Source organism: Bombina bombina, chromosome 6, assembly GCF_027579735.1.
Source record: "Bombina bombina isolate aBomBom1 chromosome 6, aBomBom1.pri, whole genome shotgun sequence".
NCBI classification, from domain to species: Eukaryota; Metazoa; Chordata; class Amphibia; order Anura; family Bombinatoridae; genus Bombina; species Bombina bombina.
Genome location: NC_069504.1, coordinates 899,564,573 through 899,585,284, shown reverse-complemented (window position 1 = coordinate 899,585,284; position 20,712 = coordinate 899,564,573). Strand labels below are relative to the sequence as shown.

Sequence of the window (20,712 nt, the reverse complement as noted above, 5' to 3'; positions counted from 1 at the left end):
ATAAGATCAGATTTGTATATTACTTGTCTTGTACATGTGATGAATTTGGAATATTCATTTCTCTTTGAGTTTGCAATATACCATAAATAAAGGAATTTTCACTCTTTAAGTGTCTGTAATGTATTTCAGGGTAAAGTGCCAGTCACATTTCAGAGATTAAATATTTACATTAATATCTTTTTATTTTACAAGGAATTATATACAACCATTATAAATGACTTGGCACACTCCGTCTGCACCTTTTCTACCTAGCTTGACGATTTAGAGCCTATACAATACCTGGCTTTATATATTCCTTGTGTGTTAGCCTTTGCTAACTATGCCAATAACCTTTTTCATACATAAAACATATACTTTCCTTTTAAAACATGATACACTCTCCTCTATACTCATTTTGAGTGATTTAATGCATTGGACATTTTATTATATCTTACACTTGAGAGTGACCATAGTTTAACCCTTATATGGAAGGATTTTGTTTTGACAAAAGCATTACGTGCTTAAGGAATATTATATAACGTGTTGTGGTCAACTAAGGTCAGTCCGACACTTTAATAACGGCTATAGTTGATCACTATATACATTTCGCAAAGCACGCAAAGGGGGTTATAAATGCATATTACACACTTTTATTTATGTTTAAATATTTTTATTGACAATTTTCTTGTTCACTTACAATACAAAGAAAAAAAAAAAAACGAATTTGAAGGGAGTTTCTCCTCCCTCCCCTCCCAACCAATTCTCCAAACATACAAATATCAAAATATTAGGATGTAACACTTTTAACATATCCAAACATTATTCCTTCCAGTTCTTATTATATATCTTAATATGCGGCTCATTTCCCAGGGAAACAGTTTGGAATGTAGAAGGTCTTGCTTAAGAACCAAATATCAAACTTCACTAGTAGGTCATCTGTTGTTAAAATCTGCTCCAAGAAGGTTGTTACAGATTTTTAACCCCGTGAGCTTTTTACCCAGTGATAAAACAAGAGAATTTCTAATCTATATTATTAATCAAATAAACAACTAGATTATAAGAAATGACTTTCTCCAAGAGCCCTTTTCAAGTATTTCAGCTCCAGGATGGATGGGGGGGAGGGGGGAAAAGAAAAAAGGGGGGGGGGAGATAGGGTATCCCTGATCCCAGCGATCCTCCAAGACCCACGGGTTTTATCTAAATTCAATGTTTAGGGGTCAGATTGAGTATCATGTTCATTTCTGGAGGGTGTTGAGTTACTAATCCAATAATACCATATCTTCTGAAAGGAGGCCCTATTATTTAACGTATCCGCTGCAGATTCATACATAGTATAGGTGTAGTGGATTTTATTGTGTATTTCCGACCATGAGGGTGCCCCTACTTTCCAATATTTCACGATGCAGATCCTTGTCACTGTGCATAGGATTCTAATGAATGTGTTGATATATCTATGGAATCTATCAATGTGTTCGTGTAATAGTGCCTGTTGAATAGTGAGTGTGACCTCCTCCTCTAATAGATGACTGATCAAGGCGGAAAGTCGTTGCCAAGTCTCTTGAATCTCCCTACAGTCCCACCACATGTGCTTATAGGATCCTAATTCCCCGCATCCCCTATAACATAATGTACTGCCATTTGGTTGCATATGAGCTGTCCTCATTGGGGTTAAGTACCATCTAAATATAGTCTTCATGACATTTTCCTTTAAATCCATACTAATCAATCCCTTATCAGCTCCCTGGATAAGTTCTTCCCACTCCTGTATTCCTTTAATGAAATTCAAATCTTGCTCCCAGGTTACCATTATCTTGGACTTAGCCCGTCTGGGGGTGTTTGCAATGCAATGTATATTCCGGAGATATTATGTTTAACCCTTGTGGCACTTGCCCCACAGGTTTCCAACACCGTGTTTTGCCCACTCTTATATTTTATCAAGAAAGAATGTAAGGAGCGTAGTTGGAGATACATGTACCAGTGTAGTTTGATGGGTGCGAGTTTTGACTGTAATTGGTTGAAGGGAAGTAGCTGTCCCTTCTGCAACACGTCCGCCACCCTATAGAGCCCTTTGTTTTCCCACTTGGCAACCAGTATGCGAGAATCACCCGATAGTAAGCATCTAATCGGTGTCAGTAAGGAGTGTTCGGGAAATAAGTCTGCTCTTTTAAGTGCCTGCTAAGTCTTTATGGTCAGGTCCGAGGTGTATGACTTAGTATGTGTCTTAGTGGAATGAGAAGATTGTATGTCCCATAAAATTGAGTCTCTGTCCTCCAACCCCCCCAGCTCCTTCTCCAAAAGCACCCAGGTAGCCTCTTCCGTTCTCCTCAGGAGGCAGGAATCTTGGGCTAGCCTAGCAGCCCTATAGTATTCCATAAGGTCCGGAGCTCCCACTTCCCCCGCCGCTCTACTCCTGCAAACCACTTGTTTCTCTATTCTAGCCGACTTCTACACACTTTTATTTAAAGGGACACTGAACCAAATTTTTTTCTTTTGTTATTCAGATAGAGCATGCAATTTTAATCAACTTTCTAATTTACTCCTATTATCAAATTTTCTTCGTTCTCTTGCTACCTTTATTTGAAAAAGAAGGCATCTAAGCTATTTGTTTGGTTCAGAACCCTGGAAAGCACTTGTTCATTGGTGGGTGAATTTATCCACCAATCAGCAAGAACAACCCAGGTTGTTCACCAAAAATAGGCCGGCATCTAAACTTACATTCTTGCATTTCAAATAAAGATACCAAGAGAATGAAAAAAAAAATGATAATAGGAGTAAATTAGAAAGTTGCTTACAATTGCATGCTCTATCTGAATCATGCAAGAAAAAAATTTGGGTTCAGTGTCCCTTTAACTGAAAGTTCCCACCAGCTATATTGCAAACAAAATATTTTTTTTTTGTTCACCATTCCCTGTATTAAAAAAAAAAAAAAAGATGTTATGATTTGATGATTCTGGGCAAATTAAGAAACTTACATTGTTTTTTTTTTTTAACTTATATGCAAAGTAGCTCTCTCCTAACCAAACTAATACAAACCTATTTTGATTATTGTGTACTTTTAGTCAATGGCTTTTGATGATTACAAATTAGTTACTGACAAAGGTCTTACCATATTCATTAAACTCTATGAGAGTGTAAAGATTGGTCAGCCTTGGCAACTCCTATTGCTATCTGATAAAAAGATGAACGACAATAAAAATAATTCGGAGGGGCAAATGTATTCACAAGTAGAAGGAAATACGAGAGTAACAGTTTATTGAGAATCTAGATTTAACCAATGTTCACTTCAAAATGAAAGTTGTTTTTTTTACAGTGCCAGTGCCACTATTTTAAAGTGACATAGATGTGGCACTTACACTTTTCATGCAAATGATAAGAATATATTTAAAGGGACATGAATCCAAGATGTTTCTTTCATTACTGAGATAGATCATTCAATTTTTAAAAAAAGTTTCCAATTTACTTCTATTATCAAATTGACTTTGTTCTTATGTTATTCTTTGTTGAAGAGATACCTAGGTAGGTAGTGTGCACATGCCCGAGGCACAACATGACAGGAAATAGTGCTGCCATCTAGTGCTCTTGCTAATGTACAACATTGTTGCAAAACTGTCATATAGTGTGCTGCACACTCCTGAGCTTACAACCCTGCTTTACAATATAGAATATCAAGAAAATAGAAGTAAATTGGAAGGTTGGTTAAAACTGTATACTCTATTTGAAACAAGAAAGTAAAAAAATGGGGTTTATGTCCCTTTAAACAATGAGTTCTGCATTAAACTTTTTAAAAACACTCCTAAGGCCGGAAAAAAAGGAATTAAGCTCTGCACCAATTGCGTTATCAGATTTTGGGGGAGATAAGCTTAGATGAAATTTTAGTGAGAACATATGTTTGGCAACTTAGTTCAGCATTTTCATTTTACATTGTTTACTCAATGATGTACGCTTATCACAACAGTGTGAGATGTGAATGCTATAGATCTGTGTAAGAGATTTCACTCTCACTTTACAGTGTTTACTCAATGATGTACGCTTATCACAACAGTGTGAGATGTGAATGCTATAGATCTGTGTAAGAGATTTCACTCTCACTTTACAGTGTTTACTCAATGATGTACGCTTATCACAACAGTGTGAGATGTGAATGCTATATAGATCTGTGTAAGAGATTTCACTCTCACTTTACAGTGTTTACTCAATGATGTACGCTTATCACAACAGTGTGAGATGTGAATGCTATATAGATCTGTGTAAGAGATTTCACTCTCACTTTACAGTGTTTACTCAATGATGTACGCTTATCACAACAGTGTGAGATGTGAATGCTATATAGATCTGTGTAAGAGATTTCACTCTCACTAAATATTGTTCTCAATTTACATTGTTTACTCAATGATGTACGCTTATCACAACAGTGTGAGATGTGAATGCTATAGATCTGTGTAAGAGATTTCACTCTCACTTTACAGTGTTTACTCAATGATGTACGCTTATCACAACAGTGTGAGATGTGAATGCTATATAGATCTGTGTAAGAGATTTCACTCTCACTTTACAGTGTTTACTCAATGATGTACGCTTATCACAACAGTGTGAGATGTGAATGCTATATAAATCTGTGTAAGAGATTTCACTCTCACTTTACAGTGTTTACTCAATGATGTACGCTTATCACAACAGTGTGAGATGTGAATGCTATATAGATCTGTGTAAGAGATTTCACTCTCACTTTACAGTGTTTACTCAATGATGTACGCTTATCACAACAGTGTGAGATGTGAATGCTATATAGATCTTTGTAAGAGATTTCACTCTCACTAAATATTGTTCTCAATTTACATTGTTTACTCAATGATGTACGCTTATCACAACAGTGTGAGATGTGAATGCTATAGATCTGTGTAAGAGATTTCACTCTCACTTTACAGTGTTTACTCAATGATGTACGCTTATCACAACAGTGTGAGATGTGAATGCTATATAAATCTGTGTAAGAGATTTCACTCTCACTAAATATTAGCATTGTGCAATGTTGGTGTTTTTTAATTTTTTCATAACAGCACTAAAGAATGCACAAGCAAGCCCCACACATTTGGTAGCCTAAGTAAAAAAAAAGAGGAGAGCTGCTACTTTATCATCTTTATGGTGAATTTTTATAGAAACAAAATATTGTGTTATTCTACAGAATATAGGAAACTTCAGAAATATTATGTATTTTGTAAAGTGATATATTAACCCCTTAATGACCGGACCATTTTTCAATTTTCTTACCCTTAATGACAATGGCTATTTTTACATTTCTGCAGTGTTTGTGTTTAGCTGTAATTTTCCTCTTACTCATTTACTGTACCCACACATATTATATACCGTTTTTTCTCGCCATTAAATGGACTTTCTAAGGATACCATTATTTTCATCATGTCTTATAATTTACTAAAAAAAAAAAAAAAAAATATGAGGAAAAAATGGAAAAAAACACACTTTTTCTAACTTTGACCCCCAAAATCTGTTACACATCTACAATCACCAAAAAACACCCATGCTAAATAGTTTCTAAATTTTGTCCTGAGTTTAGAAATACCCAATGTTTACATGTTCTTAGCTTTTTTTGCAAGTTATAGGGCCATAAATACAAGTAGCACTTCGCTATTTCCAAACCACTTTTTTTCAAAATTAGCGCTAGTTACATTGGAACACTGATATCTGTCAGGAATCCCTGAATATCCCTTGACATGTATATATTTTTTGTTAGAAGACAACCCAAAGTATTGATCTAGGCACATTTTGGTATATTTTATTCCACCATTTCACCGCCAAATGCGAGCAAATAAAAAAAAAAACTTTAAATTTTTCACAATTTTAGGTTTCTCACTGAAATTATTTACAAACAGCTTGTGCTATTATGGCACAAATTGTTGTAAAAGCTTCTTTGGGATCCCCTTTGTTCAGAAATAGCAGACTTATATGGCTTTGGCATTGCTTTTTTGTAATTAGAAGGCCGCTAAATGCTGCTGCGCACCACACGTAAATTATGCCCAGCAGTGAAGGGGTTAATTAGGTAGGTTGTAGGGAGCTTGCAGGGTTAATTTTAGCTTTAGGGTAGAGATCAGCCTCCCACCTGACACATCCCACCCCCTGATCCCTCCCAAACAGCTCTCTTCCCTCCCCCACCCCACAAATGTCCCCGCCATCTTAAGTACTGGCAGAAAGTCTGCCAGTACTAAATAAAAGGAGTTTTTTTTTTTTTTTTTATAAAAAAAATAAAATATTTTAGCTGTGATGGACTCCTGCCTTAGCCCCAACCTCCATGATCCCCCCCCCCAGCTCTCTAACCCTCTCCCCTATCTAATTGCGGCCATCTTGGGTACTGGCAGCTGTCTGCCAGTACCCAATTTGCACAAAAACCTATAAGTATTTTCTGCTTTTTTTCTTTTTTGGGGGGTTTTCTGTAGTGTAGCAGCCCCCCACAATACCCCTCCCCCCTCCCCCTCCCAGATCCTTTTATATGATTTAAAAAAATATATATTCCCCCCCCCCCCCCCCCCCTCTTCCCTCATTGGTGTCAGTGGCCAGCTAATGCACGCGCACGCGCGCTCCCGGCACCCGGCGTGCACATTGCACTTCTAGGAACCGGATGCCGGGTAGCGATGGGCCGCCCACCCACCTCCCTGTTGCGCTCCCACCCACCAACGAACTACCGGTGCAGAGAGGGCCACAGAGTGGCCCTCTCTGCATCGGAGTCTTCTAAAAAGGTATTGCAGGATGCCTCCATATGGAGGCATCACTGCAATACCCTGAGAGCTGCTGGAAGCGATTGCGATCGCTTCCAGCACTCTCCTAGACAACTGACGTACCAGGTACGTCCATTGTCATTAACTACTTGTTAATGCATGACGTACCTGGTACGTCAGTTGTCATTAAGGGGTTAAAGGGACAATAAAGTCAAAATTAAACTTTCATGATTCAGATAGAGCATGCAATTTTAAACAACTTTCCAATTTACTTCTGTTATCAAATTTGCTTTGTTCTCTTGAATCTTTTATTGAAGAGTAAAACTAGGTAGGCTCATAAGAGCTCAGGAGTGTGCACGTTTCCTTAGTACTCTATGGTAGCAGTGTTTTGCAACATTATTTGTAGCTTGGTTATACAATGTTGCAAAACACTGCTGCCATAGAGTACTAAAGAAACGTGCACACTCTTATAAGCCTACTCTAGTTCTACTCTTCAATAAAATATATCAAGAGAACAAAGCAAATTTAATAACAGAAGCAAATTGGAAAGTTGTTTAAAATTGCAAGCTCTATCTAAATCATAAAAGTTTAAAGGGACACTGTACCCAAAAAATTTCTATCGTGATTCAGATTGAGCATGAAATTTTAAGCAACTTTCTAATTTACTCCTATTATCAAATTTTCTTCATTCTCTTGGTATCTTTATTTGAAATGCAAGAATGTAAGTTTAGATGCCGGCCCATTTTAGGTGAACAACCTGGGTTGTCCTTGCTGATTGGTGGATAAATTGATCCACCAATAGAAAAGTGTTGTCCGGAGTTCTGAACCCAAAAAAGCTTTTTCAAATAAAGATAGCAAGAGAACAAAGAAAAATTGATAATAGGAGTAAATTAGAAAGTTGCTTAAAATTGCATGCTCTATCTGAATTACAAAAGAAAAATTTTGGGTTCAGTGTCCCTTTAATTTTGACTTTACTGTCCCTTTAGGTGTTACAGCATCACAGTAATACAATTATTTATACAGTTAATTTATTACAATAATTAAAGAGTCAAAACTTTTCATATTTTAAAAGGAAATCACGTTTAAGTTTTTCAGTGTGTATTTCAAATGATTTTATAATTAAACATGAACCAGAACGAAAGCAAAACCGTCCATGGTGACAGTGCTGGATTGTAGACTAATAAAAAATGAAAGTTATGCAGGGAGCAGACAGATGATTTGCCCGGAATGTTATAAGGGAGCCTATGGCAAGTGAAACTAAAGACCTGCAGGGGTGAAGTGTCAGATATGTGCACTAGAGGAGTGTGATGGAACCTCTCTGGAGATTGCAGTGTTATCCATATGAGTGGATTTTGTTAGAGGTGTCATTTAGATCTGAACATTTCACACTGGGTTGCCCTCCTTCTCATCAAGTAACTAAAAATCTTCTAAGCGCCATAGGTCATCTGCTCTTGTGAACCACACTGACATTTCAGGGTCTATGGGATCTAGAGATGATTGGTTTAGCACTATTCAGTGGTACTATTAACAAAGCTGAATGGTATTGGTGTTGCTTTTAGCAGGTTCACTGTATAGTGCTGTAAATTGGTGACTTGGTGACCTGTGATAGAACATATGGCATTAAATACCATAGACCAGGGCTCGCCAAACCCAGGAGCCTGGGAGCCACTGGCTCCTAGAATTTTACCCCTGGCTCCTAACTTTTTGGGTTATTCTCCATATATCTATATACAAATCCAACTGTCTGGCTCCTAAAAATATGCCTGGCTCCAAAATATTCTTACTGGCTCCTAATTTTTGAACATATTTGTCAAGCACTGCATAGACTATAAGTTCTTTACAGTACTGAAATGTGCATTTTTAGTATCTTTTGTTTGACCTTTCATGAGTGACTGTAAATTCTCTGATCCCTCAACTTGCAGTTCACTTGATTAGCTTTGCTTATTGACTTATACTTATGTTACATCCACATACTTATGTTATCAAAGAAGAATGAAATCCTGTTTGAATAGACTGGTGTTTAGTTTGACTTTATGTGCTTTTACTCACAGGGGAAGAAGACAGCCCTATTGATGTTACTGGGACCCAGTTTGTAGAGAAAGACATTGAGAACATGGCAAAAGGTGGGTGTACTGTCTTGGCACATACTGCCAGCTGAGAGGGCCAGTAGTATACATTTGTCTCGTATGGTACTAAAATCAGATGATAAATAATATAATATATTATATAATGCAGATATATATATATACTTGGGTTAATGTTTGTGTTGCCTTATGTCCTTTATTAGCCTGTAATGTAACTTGTCCTGAAATATTTACAAAGTAAACTACCTCTGATGGTTAAATCCCTGTTGATGAACTCGCAAGTGGCAATTTAACATCAACCTGGTGTTAGTGACTTATAAAAGCATAGAGGTGTCTATCTATCAATACCTTGTAATGCCGACTGCTTCTGATGATATCTTAGGGAATAAATGTGAAAAGTGCCTTTTTATCAATTATCAGCAACAATGGATTGCAAGTGACTGGGTTGTATTTATACAAACCTCGTCTGCCCACGAGACATCTGTCCTGTCTATGAATTATGTTGTTTCTCTTGTGAAGTTTGCCCCAGTAGAAAGCAATTTGATTGCTCTTGTCTATAGCTGTTTTTTTTACTGACATTTGAGCATGTAAGGACATCAATGTGGATGTTTCATGATGCTAAATGCACTGCATGCCTTATCGTACAATGTTTCCAACCCAAGTGAAACACACAAATTCCCTTCATATAGTACTAAGTCTCATATTACTCCCCCTGTGCTCCTGAAGTCCCTATTCATCTTCATACACCTGTTGTGTTGATGTGGTACCTTACAATAGCTAAGGAAGGAGGGAAAGCATGACTGAGGGCTTATGTTGGTGTCATACAGAGGCCATCTACCCAAGCATATATAATGGATATTAGAACTTATATGAGTAACATGAAGCTGTTGTAAAGACATCTGCTCTCCACACAGGCAGCGTGTGTAGTTTTGTGTTAGTGTGTGTGTGACAGGGGTGTTCCCCTTTCTGACAGATCGTGTTCCTACAGATGAGCTACAGAAGCTGCTAGTGGAGCAGATGGATCTAAGAAAAAAACTGGAACGAGAATTTCAAAACTTAAAAGGTATAAAACCCAAAAAACATACAAAACACAGTGCAAACAACACTTGTCAATGTAAAATATCAGCCTCTCTTATTTGCTCACACAACACTGATATACAAACATATATACAGGCTCACTACTATGTTGATAATGCAACTGAAATACATTACAGGCCCAATGATATAGTAAATCTTAACTATCTAATAGGAAAGGAGAAACATCTTAATTACAATATACACAAGCTGGGGCAGCTTCCATAAGTATAATAGTCTTCCTATATTAATAACATGTTATACTCACACACATTATATATATATATATATATATATATATATATATATATATATATATATATATATATATATATATAGTATTCTCATAGACACACTTTCTCTAAAGAATCAATGTATTTTAGTATTAATAAAAAGTATATACTGTTTAATTTCCTGTTACTACTAATTCTGTGTTGGAGTAATAAATTACATTACATTTCCCTGCAAGAAAAAGTACCCCACAATAATATAAGGGAACATAGAGACAACAGGTCTATTGGCTGATAAATAGATTATTATATCTAAATAGTTTTTTTCCCAAGTCTTTTATGAATTAGGTATTGTATATTTAAAGAGACGTTGTGGTGATAAAAAAATGACACTCTAATTCATTAGAACATGCACTTTTAACGCTAGTACTCACCGTTGAACTTTATGTTTTTAACATCTGCAAATGGGTTAAACACATAAGATATGCTTGGGAGCTCCATAGAACTACTGGTCCTGAGCAGGAAACAGATGGTGAGCCCAAAGGCAACAGCAGTCACATTACCCCACCAATCACAAATTGCTCAGGAGTTGCTAAGTTTGTGGTGCTATTTTACCTATGTGTTTAATCCCTTTGTGGGGGTTAAATATATAGAATTCCATGCCAAGTAGTAAAAAAAATACATGTTCTAATGAATCAGGGCATGTCATTTTTGCACTGCAACTTCCCTTTAAAACTTCTAGATAATGGTGCTTATTCTAGACTATTAGAGTTGCAAAAACTTTGGATTTAACTTGGTTGGTTTTGGCTTCCCTGTAAAACAGTATTTATCTGAATTAGTTAGGGTACTCAAATTACAAATATAATTACAAATAAAATATAATAGGAACATTTGGTTTCTTACACTCTGATTGGGTGACCATGAACTGTAATAAACAAGCATTTCTTTGGAATACGTAATTTGTTTAGGTCCAGATTTGTACTTACATGAAATTCAAAATGAAACTTTCATGATTCAGATAGACAAAGTGATTTGAAAAAAACCCAACTTTTTATTTTACTTCTATTATCTCATTAACATTGTCCTCTTGGTATCCTTTGTTGAAGTACATTCCCAGGTTGGCTCAAGAGCGTGCTCATTTGTAGACCCTATATGGCAGCACTATATTGCAAACATTTTTATAACAATATGTTAAAAAGTGTAACATTGATGCAATACTGTTGCCGTATAGTGCTCCAGTACGTTTGTGCTCCTGAGACTATCTAGGTATACTCTTCAACAAAGGATATTAAGTGAAGAAAGTAAACTTAATAATTGAATCAAATTGGAAAGTTTTTTGTTGTTGTTTTTTTCCGAATTGCATCCTCTATCCAAAGTATAAAAGTTTAATTTTGAGTTTCATGTCCCTTTAATTGGACATATTTAAGTCGTGTACATGATTCACAGTATCTATATAGTGATTTGAACTACTACTTGTAACTTTGTATTAAATCAGGGATTCATCACGTTTACAAAAATGTGATCATGAACAAAAACTTAAAACTTTACAAAAAAATTGTACAAAAAGTCAATATAAGCCTGCTGATGCTGGCCAGAATTGGTATCAAGAGGCTGATACTGCTGAATTTGGTCACTCCAAATACCAAAAGTGATTGGACGGCTACTGCTGTCATATTCTCTTCATTTAATACATTGGTAAAGTAATACTTGGTGTAAACACAAGTAACTCAAGTAAAGCTCAGTAACTGGATTTTCTGATTTATTGGAATGAGCCAAACCCACATGTGAAGTTATTTACACAGCCCTAATGTTTGCAAGCTGGTTTCACAAAACAAAGCATCTTAAAGGGATATGAAATAAAAAAAAAAAAAATTTTTTGTTATTCTGTTTTAGCGGTTTTTTAATTCTTAAGAAATTTAAATGTGGAATATCGCTATTGTAACAACGTCTATACTGTATGCTGGAATTTCAGTTCTTCTACTTCAGAATAGATTTAATATATCTGTTTGTAACTTTATTTTTTTTTAATGATTGTGAATAAATATTTTTTTTTTTTTTTTTTTTTTAAAGTTTCTAATTTACTTTTATTATCAAATGTGCTTGGTTCCCATGGAATTTCTGCTGAAGAGATACCTAGATAGGTGTCTGGAGCACTACATGCTGCCATATAGTGCTCTTGTTTATGGATAACATTCTTGCAAAACTGCTACCATATAGTGCTCTATACACACGCATGCTCTGGAGCTTAAACCCCCTCATTTCCAACAAAAGATACAGAGAGAATGAAGATAATGTGGTTACAGGAGCAAATTAGATAGTTGTTTAAATTTGCATGCTTTATTTGAATCTATTGGAATAAAGAAATGAGAGTTTCATAGCCCTTTAACTTCCAAAATATATGTTCTTAATTTCCCTTTTCACAAACATCCTTTTGTTGCGGTTAGGCAGAGTAGAGCAGCGTAATCGGGGAAGGATTTGTATTCTTAATGCTACCCCCTTTACAGACAATTTCCAGGACCAGATGAAGAGGGAGTTGGCATACAGAGAGGAGATGGTCCAGCAGCTGCAGATTGTGAGAGGTAAGATTATACCAACAAATCCTACTCAAGAGGGGTCCTCTGCCAGTACCCAGTGGCACATACAGTTAGCTCAGTCGCCCAGGTTTAAAGTAACGTAGTTTAACAATTATTTTTTTCTTATTTAATATCCCCTGATTAGCCTGAAAATAGCAAACAAGCCTTGCTTGGGCCTTGCAGGCACCATTACCAAACAGTGATTGAACTCCTCCGCACACTAATTTGCATGGGTTTCTAAATTAAAAATCGAGGCGTAAAATTACCTGCGTGTTAATGCTTCTGATTGTGTTTAATTCTGCTTGTATCCATCTGCCTCCCAGCGCAAAAACCCAGGCAGCATCCTTACTGTAACTCACTTTTAACTGCTCTACATTTGCCGGCAGGAGCGAGAACACTTAACCCCTACCCTTCTGGCAAATATGCAACTATTGCTCTTAATGAAAATAGGTACATAAAGGCAAATATGTGTGCGATGTATGTGTGTATGGAATTAATTTAATAAATATACACATACACACATATATATATCTGTATTCTTTTTTTAACACTTTTGTATCCAAACAACCATTATTGCACACATGAATGAATGTTTATACATATAAAGTATGCAGGTTCCGAATTTTAAATGTCAACATTTATTACTATAGCAATTAGTGATAAAGATGATGTTGCTGAATCCTGAAAGCATAACCAATCGGAAAGAACATTTGTTTACTCATTAGAACACATTGGCATCTCTTTCTGGCAAAGAAGGGGTTAAGTAGTAAGAGAAGAGTCTGTCATTGAACATGAGAAGCTAAAGTCTCCTTTCTTTCCCCAGATACCTTGTGTAATGAACTGGATCAAGAGAGGAAAGCTCGCTACGCCATCCAGCAGAAATTAAAAGGTATTAGCAAAGGAGACAAAAGGAAAGTGTGTCACATAGCAAGGGAGGTAGAAATGAGATAGTCTGTGTCTGTTGGTACAGAAAAGGGTAATCAGCATACTGAGGGTACACGGATCAAGAGGGAGTTTTGTACATTGTCAACCAGTAATTTGCACTGTGATTAGACTCCTTGGAAACATAGTATATTGCACACAGGGCAAGATTACAAGTCGCACGGGATGAGTTATCCGCAGGCGATATGGTCTTTTCACAATCAATTTCTATTGCACAGATATTACAAGTCTTTTATGCCAGCGATCGACAACCGGTGGTCCGTAGACCACTGGTGGTCTGCGAGATGTTGGTGGTCCGTGACACCATCAAGCAGGAATTAATCTCCTCTAATGGTGTCAGCTCAAAAGTTGGCACTCACCCATACTGTACATAACTAGTATAACCATAGCTAACTTTACATTATGTATATATTTACACATTTTTAAGAATATTTTTTTTGGAATTAACTAACTGAATGAGAGAACTGAGAGAATACTTCCAAATGACAGATGAAGGGTGAGTGCCTACCTTTGAGCTGGAAACAGAGAGGCAGAAAGTGGGAAATAAAGAATTATGTTTAAAATGACCACAAGACTTCCAAGTTACCTCCCCAGTTAGGAATTATTAAAAACTACTTATGATCATGGACAGACATTGGAGTCATAAATTAAGTTTATATCAGAAAGTTCTCAATATGGATGTGAGCTAACCACAACTGATGTTACTGGCAATTACTATAATACTGGTGTGATATGGCTGATCTGCTGGATGACAATTACTGGAATACAGATGGAATGGCTTTGTGCGCTGGAAAATTATTAGAATGAAAAATAATTCATATTTAATTATAAAAAAAAGATGGAGGGAGGAAGACAAACAGTGATGTAAGTCCATCTGAAGGAATTGGGGAAACTACTACAAAGAGAAAGGTAAAGGGAAGAAAATAAATGAAATATAAGAGATTTTTTTTGTAAAGGTTTTATTTTTTTATATACTTTAATTCCACTATATCAAGCCAAGACTATACCAACCTCTGCTGGCTTTAGAATGGAAGCATCTTCCTCTGAGCAGCGCGTCAGTCGGGAGGAGTTAAAAATACAATCTAGCTACGCAAGTTGCGAAGTACTACACAACGTGCGTAGGGAGATTGTAATTTAACTCCTCAGTCGATTTTCCCTGGTGTCCAGCCAGGCACTGTAGGGAGTTGCGGCACGACGGGGGTGACACCATCAGAAGAGATTAATACCTGTTTGATGGTGTCACGGACCACCAACATCTTCTCGCAGACCACCAGTGGTCCATAGACATATATATATATATTCATATACATATCTCTTAAATAGATATATCAGTCCAAAAATCATCTCATATATAGATAAATTTATTTATAAATAAATAGAACATATTCCGTCAAGAAAACATTCTCGCAAAAGGAAATATTCGCATTTCAATGTACACTTTTCGAGGAGAATACCTCATGGGCTTTGTGCAACAGATTAGGGTTTTAGTTTTGTTTTTTTTCTATTTGTCTTCTCCATTGACTTCTATGGGACAATACATGAACGTGTATGCGATTTGCTTTTTGGATTACGCAGGGTTTTTTTCTGTGAAAAACAGATTTGCCGTGCGACTTGTAATCTTGGGTAACTGTTTTTTTTTTAAAGTGGATAATCATAAGTAAATCAAATTTTTAAAAAAATGCTGCTTAAATTGTTATTATACATAACTATATTACTGTGAAATGGTATAAAGGTATTTGCACTATTTAAACAAAAAAATGCACAAATGAATATCAGGTTGTTCATTTATTGGGGAGCTTATATAACCATAGATAACAATAAAGACAAGCAAAAAAAAAAAAAAAAAAAAGGGAGCACTTTAACATCCAGCAAATTATAGGATAACTTTAAATTATTTTGGCAATTCAATTGAAACAGGATTCATTTCAGCACAAGTTAACAAAGTGTTTGAAACAATTCCTTGATATAATAGGAGTGCAGTGTCAATAACAGGAAAGCACACCACAAGTTCTGTTTAAAGGGACAGTCAACCATAGAATTGTTATTGTTTTAAAAGATAGATAATCCCTTTATTACCCATTCCCCAGTTTTGCATAACCAACACAGTTATATAAATATACTTTTTACCTCTGTGATTACCTTGTATCTAGGAACCTTCTTCCAGCCCCATGATCACATGACTGTGACTGTTTATTATCTACTGTCCTGCATTTAGCATTGTTTTGTGCTAAATCTTAAATAACCCCCTGTGCCTGAACACAGTGTTATCTATATGGCCCATGTGTACTTTCTGTCTCTTTGTGTTGAAAAGAGATTTAAAAAGCCTGTGACAAGAGGCAGCCTTCAAAGGCTTAGAAATTAGCATATGAGCCTACCTATGTTTAGTTTAGTTTAAACTAGGAATACCAAGAGAAAAAAGCAAATTTGATGATAAAAGTAAATTGGAAAGTTGATTAAAATTAAAAGCCCTATCTGAATAATGAACGTTTAATTTATACTAGACTGTCCCTTTAACACATTTTGTACAAGTGTGTGGTAGAAAGCTATACTTTTGGTACTTTTTGAGAACCATTCTCTTGTGTCTGTAGTTACCAGGGAATGGGCCATAGGAAATTTAGGGCTAGATTATGAGTGCGCTAACTGTTGCGTGCAAGCGATATCAGGTTTTTTGTGCCTGTTTGGAAGTAGCGCTTGTATTACAGGTTGAAAGTAAACGCAATCGGTTGCGTGCAATTGAATTTAACATGCATTTGGATAGAGTGTTATATTGTGTATTTAATGTAAATATTTCACATTCCAATTTTCTTCACATAAGAAAATGTGTTCTAAGTATTTAGAAATAGATATTGCTATATAGGTGGTCTATAAGTATGGCTCCTGTGAGCTGAAACGCGTTAGTCCTAATCTATCGTTAGCTTGGTTTGCTGATTTTAAAGAATTAAATAAAGACTTTATTTTTTTATTACACTCACGGCTGGATTCTTCTGCTCTTTCTTGGAGATATATATATATATATATATATATATATATATATATATACACGCACACACATATACATATATTATAGGTATAGCTATATATATATATATATATATATATATATATATATATATATATATATATATATATATATATATATATATATATATATATATATATAATTAGCGCTCCACTCGTTATATAGCCCTTAATGTGCACTACCACTATACACTGTTATTTTGAAAGGATACAAGTCAAATTGTTTGGGAATTAATAATGTATACCCACAATGAAGCACGGTATGGCATTTTTTTTTTATACAAATGTAAAGCGTTTTGTTAGCAAATGGGCAGGTCTTTGATAATTCAGGGTAGCCCAGAGTTCAACCCCTTAAAAAAGCCTGGGGATGTTTGTGTGCCATGTTTCCTTTGCTGTGACCCATCAGAGGCTGCTCTAATGTGAAATTTAAAGGGACATGCTACTAAAAAATGTTTTTTTAAAAATATAAATGATCCCTTTATTACCCATTTCCCAGTTTTGCATAACCAGCACTGTTATATTAATATACTTTTTATTATTATTATTCTTTATTTACAAAGCGCCAACAGATTCCGCAGAGGTGTCCATGGGTACAAAGATATAAGTACAACGGTGAAACAATACAATTATAGACAACATTTATCAGACAAATACAGGGGAATTGAGGGCCCTATTCCCGTGGGAACTTACAATCTAGATGGGTAGGAGGATGGGAAACAGGAGGTGGGGACTGCAAATGTGAGAATGATGTTAGTGAGTAGTTAGATGAGGGCAACTGTTGGTTAAGTGAAATTAATTTGTTAGTGAGTTGGGTGATAAGCTTCCCTGAACAAAAAGGTCTTTAGGGAGAGTTTAAAGGAGGAAAGGTTAGGGGAAAGTCTGACAGCTCAAGGAAGTGTGTTCCAGAGGGTTGGTGCCGCGTGAGAGAAGTCAGGTAGTCTAGCATGGGAGGAGGTAATGGTAGAGGAGGCAAGGAGCAGGTCATTGTTGGATCTTAGGGGGCGGGCTAGAGTATATTTGTTGATGAGGGAGGACAGGTAGGTTGGGGAAGCATTGGTGAGGGCTTTGTAGGTCAGGGTGAGAATTTTTAATTTAATTCTGCTGTGAATGGTGAGTCAGTGAAAGGACTCACATAGAGGTGCAGCAGATACAGAGCGTCGGGAGAGGTGGATTAGCCTGGCAGAAGCATTCAGGATGGATTGAAGGGAGGAGAGGCGGGAGAGAGGGAGGCCAGTTAGTAGGTTATTACAGTAGCCAAGTCGGGGAAATTACCAGGGAGGGGATTAGCTGTTTAGTAGTTTCAGCACTAAAGAATGGACACATTTTGGAGATATTGCATAGGTGGTTGAGGCAGGATGAAGAGAGCAATTGGATGTGGGGAATAAATGGATAGATTTGAGTCAAGTGTGACTCCAAGGCAGTGGACTTGGGGAGATGGGGATATAGTGGTGCCGCCAACAGTGATAAAAAAAATTAGAAACTGGAGTAGAATTAGAGGAGGGGGGGGATTAGAAGTAGTTCAGTCTTGGACATGTTTATTTTTAGGTGGTGAGAGCCATCCCCATAGACCGCAATGTAAAGGCACTTTTCAGTGCTGGTTTTTTTTTTCTAACACCCCACATCCCCTCATTTTAACCCCTTATAACTGCTTCGTGCAGTTATTTTAATTTAAAAAAAAAAGATGGTCATATTTTTTATTTTTTAAAAAGGAAATGTACACTTTATTTTGGGGGGCAATTAGGGGACATTTTTTTTAACTAACCAGAGGTCTGTTTTTTTTCAGAGCACAAAGTGCTAAGGTGAACTCACTCACCCACTCTTAATGGCTGGTTATTTAAAATTACAAAAAAGTAAAAAAAAAGCCCCTCCATAACATCCTTATAATAATGTCTGTAAGAAAAAGAAATCCTATGCACAATAAATATTTGCCTAGTTTTCTGAGGCGCAATTACATATACGGCGCAGGCTTCAGAGCAAGCGCTGCAACACGCGCCTGCCGTAATTTCACCTCGCACATCGGGGTATTACATATATGGCGCCGGCAGTTCATAAAGTGCCGTAAGTCTGATAAACTAGCTATGTCGAAAAATGAGCGTAAATACAAATTTCTGGAGTCGCCAGTGACTTACGGCACTTTGGAAACTGCCGGCGCCTAAGAAAAGTAAAGAAAATAACAAATCTCCCGTAACAGTCTAACTCGCCTCCCAAAAATAAGCCAGACACGTAAAAACCCCTATATCCGCAATCCCCCCTCTCACTACTAATAATAAATGTATTAACCCCTAAACCGACAACCCCCCACAACGCAATAAGCCGAAAAAAACTATTAACCCCTATATCCGCCATCAAACCCACATCGCAAGTAATAACTAAATTATTAACCCCTAAATCCGCCAACCCCAACATCGCAAACTACCTATTAAAACTATTAACCCTTAATCCACTATTACCCCACAACGCAATAAACCCATTAAAACTATTAACCCCTAATCCACCATTAACCCACAACGCATTAAAACTATTAACCCCTAAACCGTCAAAGCCCACAACGCAATAAACCTATTAAACTATTAACCCCTAAACCGCCAAAGCCCACAACGCAATAAACCTAACCCATAACCTAACCCCCTCAACCTAACCCCCCTAACCTAACACCCCCTAAATGAACCCAAATTACCTAATTTACAAAATACTAAAGTTACTATTAAATTAAAAAAACCTAACACTACTTTAAAAATACAAATAAACTAAGTATAAATTAAAGGGACAGTCTAATCAAAATTCTGGAGTAGACTGTCCCTTTAAGCTACAATTATAGAAAATAATAAATAAATCTAAGATTACAGAAAAGAAAAAAGAAAATTACCAAATTTTACAAAAATTATACCTAATCCCTATGAAAATAAATAAGCCCCCCAAAATAAAAACACCCCCACCTCTAATAAACTACCAGTAGCCTTTAAAAGGGCTTTTTGCAGGGCATTGCCACAAGATAATCAGCCCTTTTACAAGAAAATACACAAACCATCCCCCTAACAGTAAAACCCCCCCAAATAAAATAACCTAACACTAAAAATCCTAAACTACCCATTGCCCTGAAAACGGCATTTGTTAGGCATTGCCCTTAAAAGGGCATTCAGATCTTTTACTGCCCCCCCTATCTAAATAAAAAAAAAAAAAAAAAAAATCCCTTTAAAAACCCTAAGTCTTACCCCTAAGTGGTACTCGCCTGTCCTGAAGTCGGGCGGAGTAGGTCCTGTTCCAGACGGTGAAGTCTTCTTCCAAGCGGCGACCTCTTCTTTCTTCTTCCAGGAACCAGCTGTGGCGGAGCGGAGGGCGGAGCTGAAGACCGATGACCCCAGAGCTGAAGACCGGCGACCCTGGAACTGAAGACCGGCGACTGCAGAGCCATGGAGCGTGGAGGATCCTCTTCATATGATCTCCGCCGTACACTGAATAGGAATTCAAGGTACGCAATTAAAAATGGCTTCCCTCAAATTCCTATTGGCTGATTTGAGCCTTCAAATTCAAATCTGCCAATAGGATGAGAGCTACTGAAATCTTATTGGCTATTCAAATCAGCCAATAGGATAAGAGCTACTGAAATTCTATTGGCTATTCAAATCAGCCAATAGAATTTCAGTAGCTTTCATCCTATTGGCTGATTTGAACAGCCAATAGGATTTCAGTAGCTCTCATCCTATTGGCTGATTTCAATTTGAAGGCTCAAATCAGCCAATAGGAATTCAAGGGACACCATTTTTTATCGCATACCTTGAATTTCTATTCAGTGTATGGCGGAGATCGTATGAAGAGGATCCTCCACGCTCCATGGCTCCGCGGTCGCCGGTCTTCAGTTCCAGCTTCATCGGTCTTCAGTTACGCCCTCTGCTCCGCCCCGGTTGGTTCCTGGAAGAAGAAAGAAGAGGTCGCCGCTTGGAAGAAGACTTCACCGCCTGGAACAGGACCTCCTCCGCCGGACTTCAGGACAGGTGAGTACCACTTGGGGGTTAGACTTAGGTTTTTTTTAAGGGATTTTGTTTTTTTTTATTTTATTTAGATAGGGTGGGCAGTAAAAGAGCTG

At 36.9% G+C, this 20,712-nt stretch overlaps 1 protein-coding gene across 1 annotated transcript in view; it reads left to right on the top strand.

The window, feature by feature from the left end:
- Window positions 1-20,712, top strand: part of SKOR1 (SKI family transcriptional corepressor 1) — a 45,804-nt gene that overhangs the window by 8,700 nt on the left and 16,392 nt on the right. The window contains exons 4-7 of the mRNA XM_053716160.1: window positions 8,759-8,830; window positions 9,780-9,854; window positions 12,600-12,674; window positions 13,492-13,557. Of these exons, the coding sequence (XP_053572135.1) occupies window positions 8,759-8,830; window positions 9,780-9,854; window positions 12,600-12,674; window positions 13,492-13,557 (288 nt within the window). The remainder of the gene's footprint in view (window positions 1-8,758; window positions 8,831-9,779; window positions 9,855-12,599; window positions 12,675-13,491; window positions 13,558-20,712) is intronic.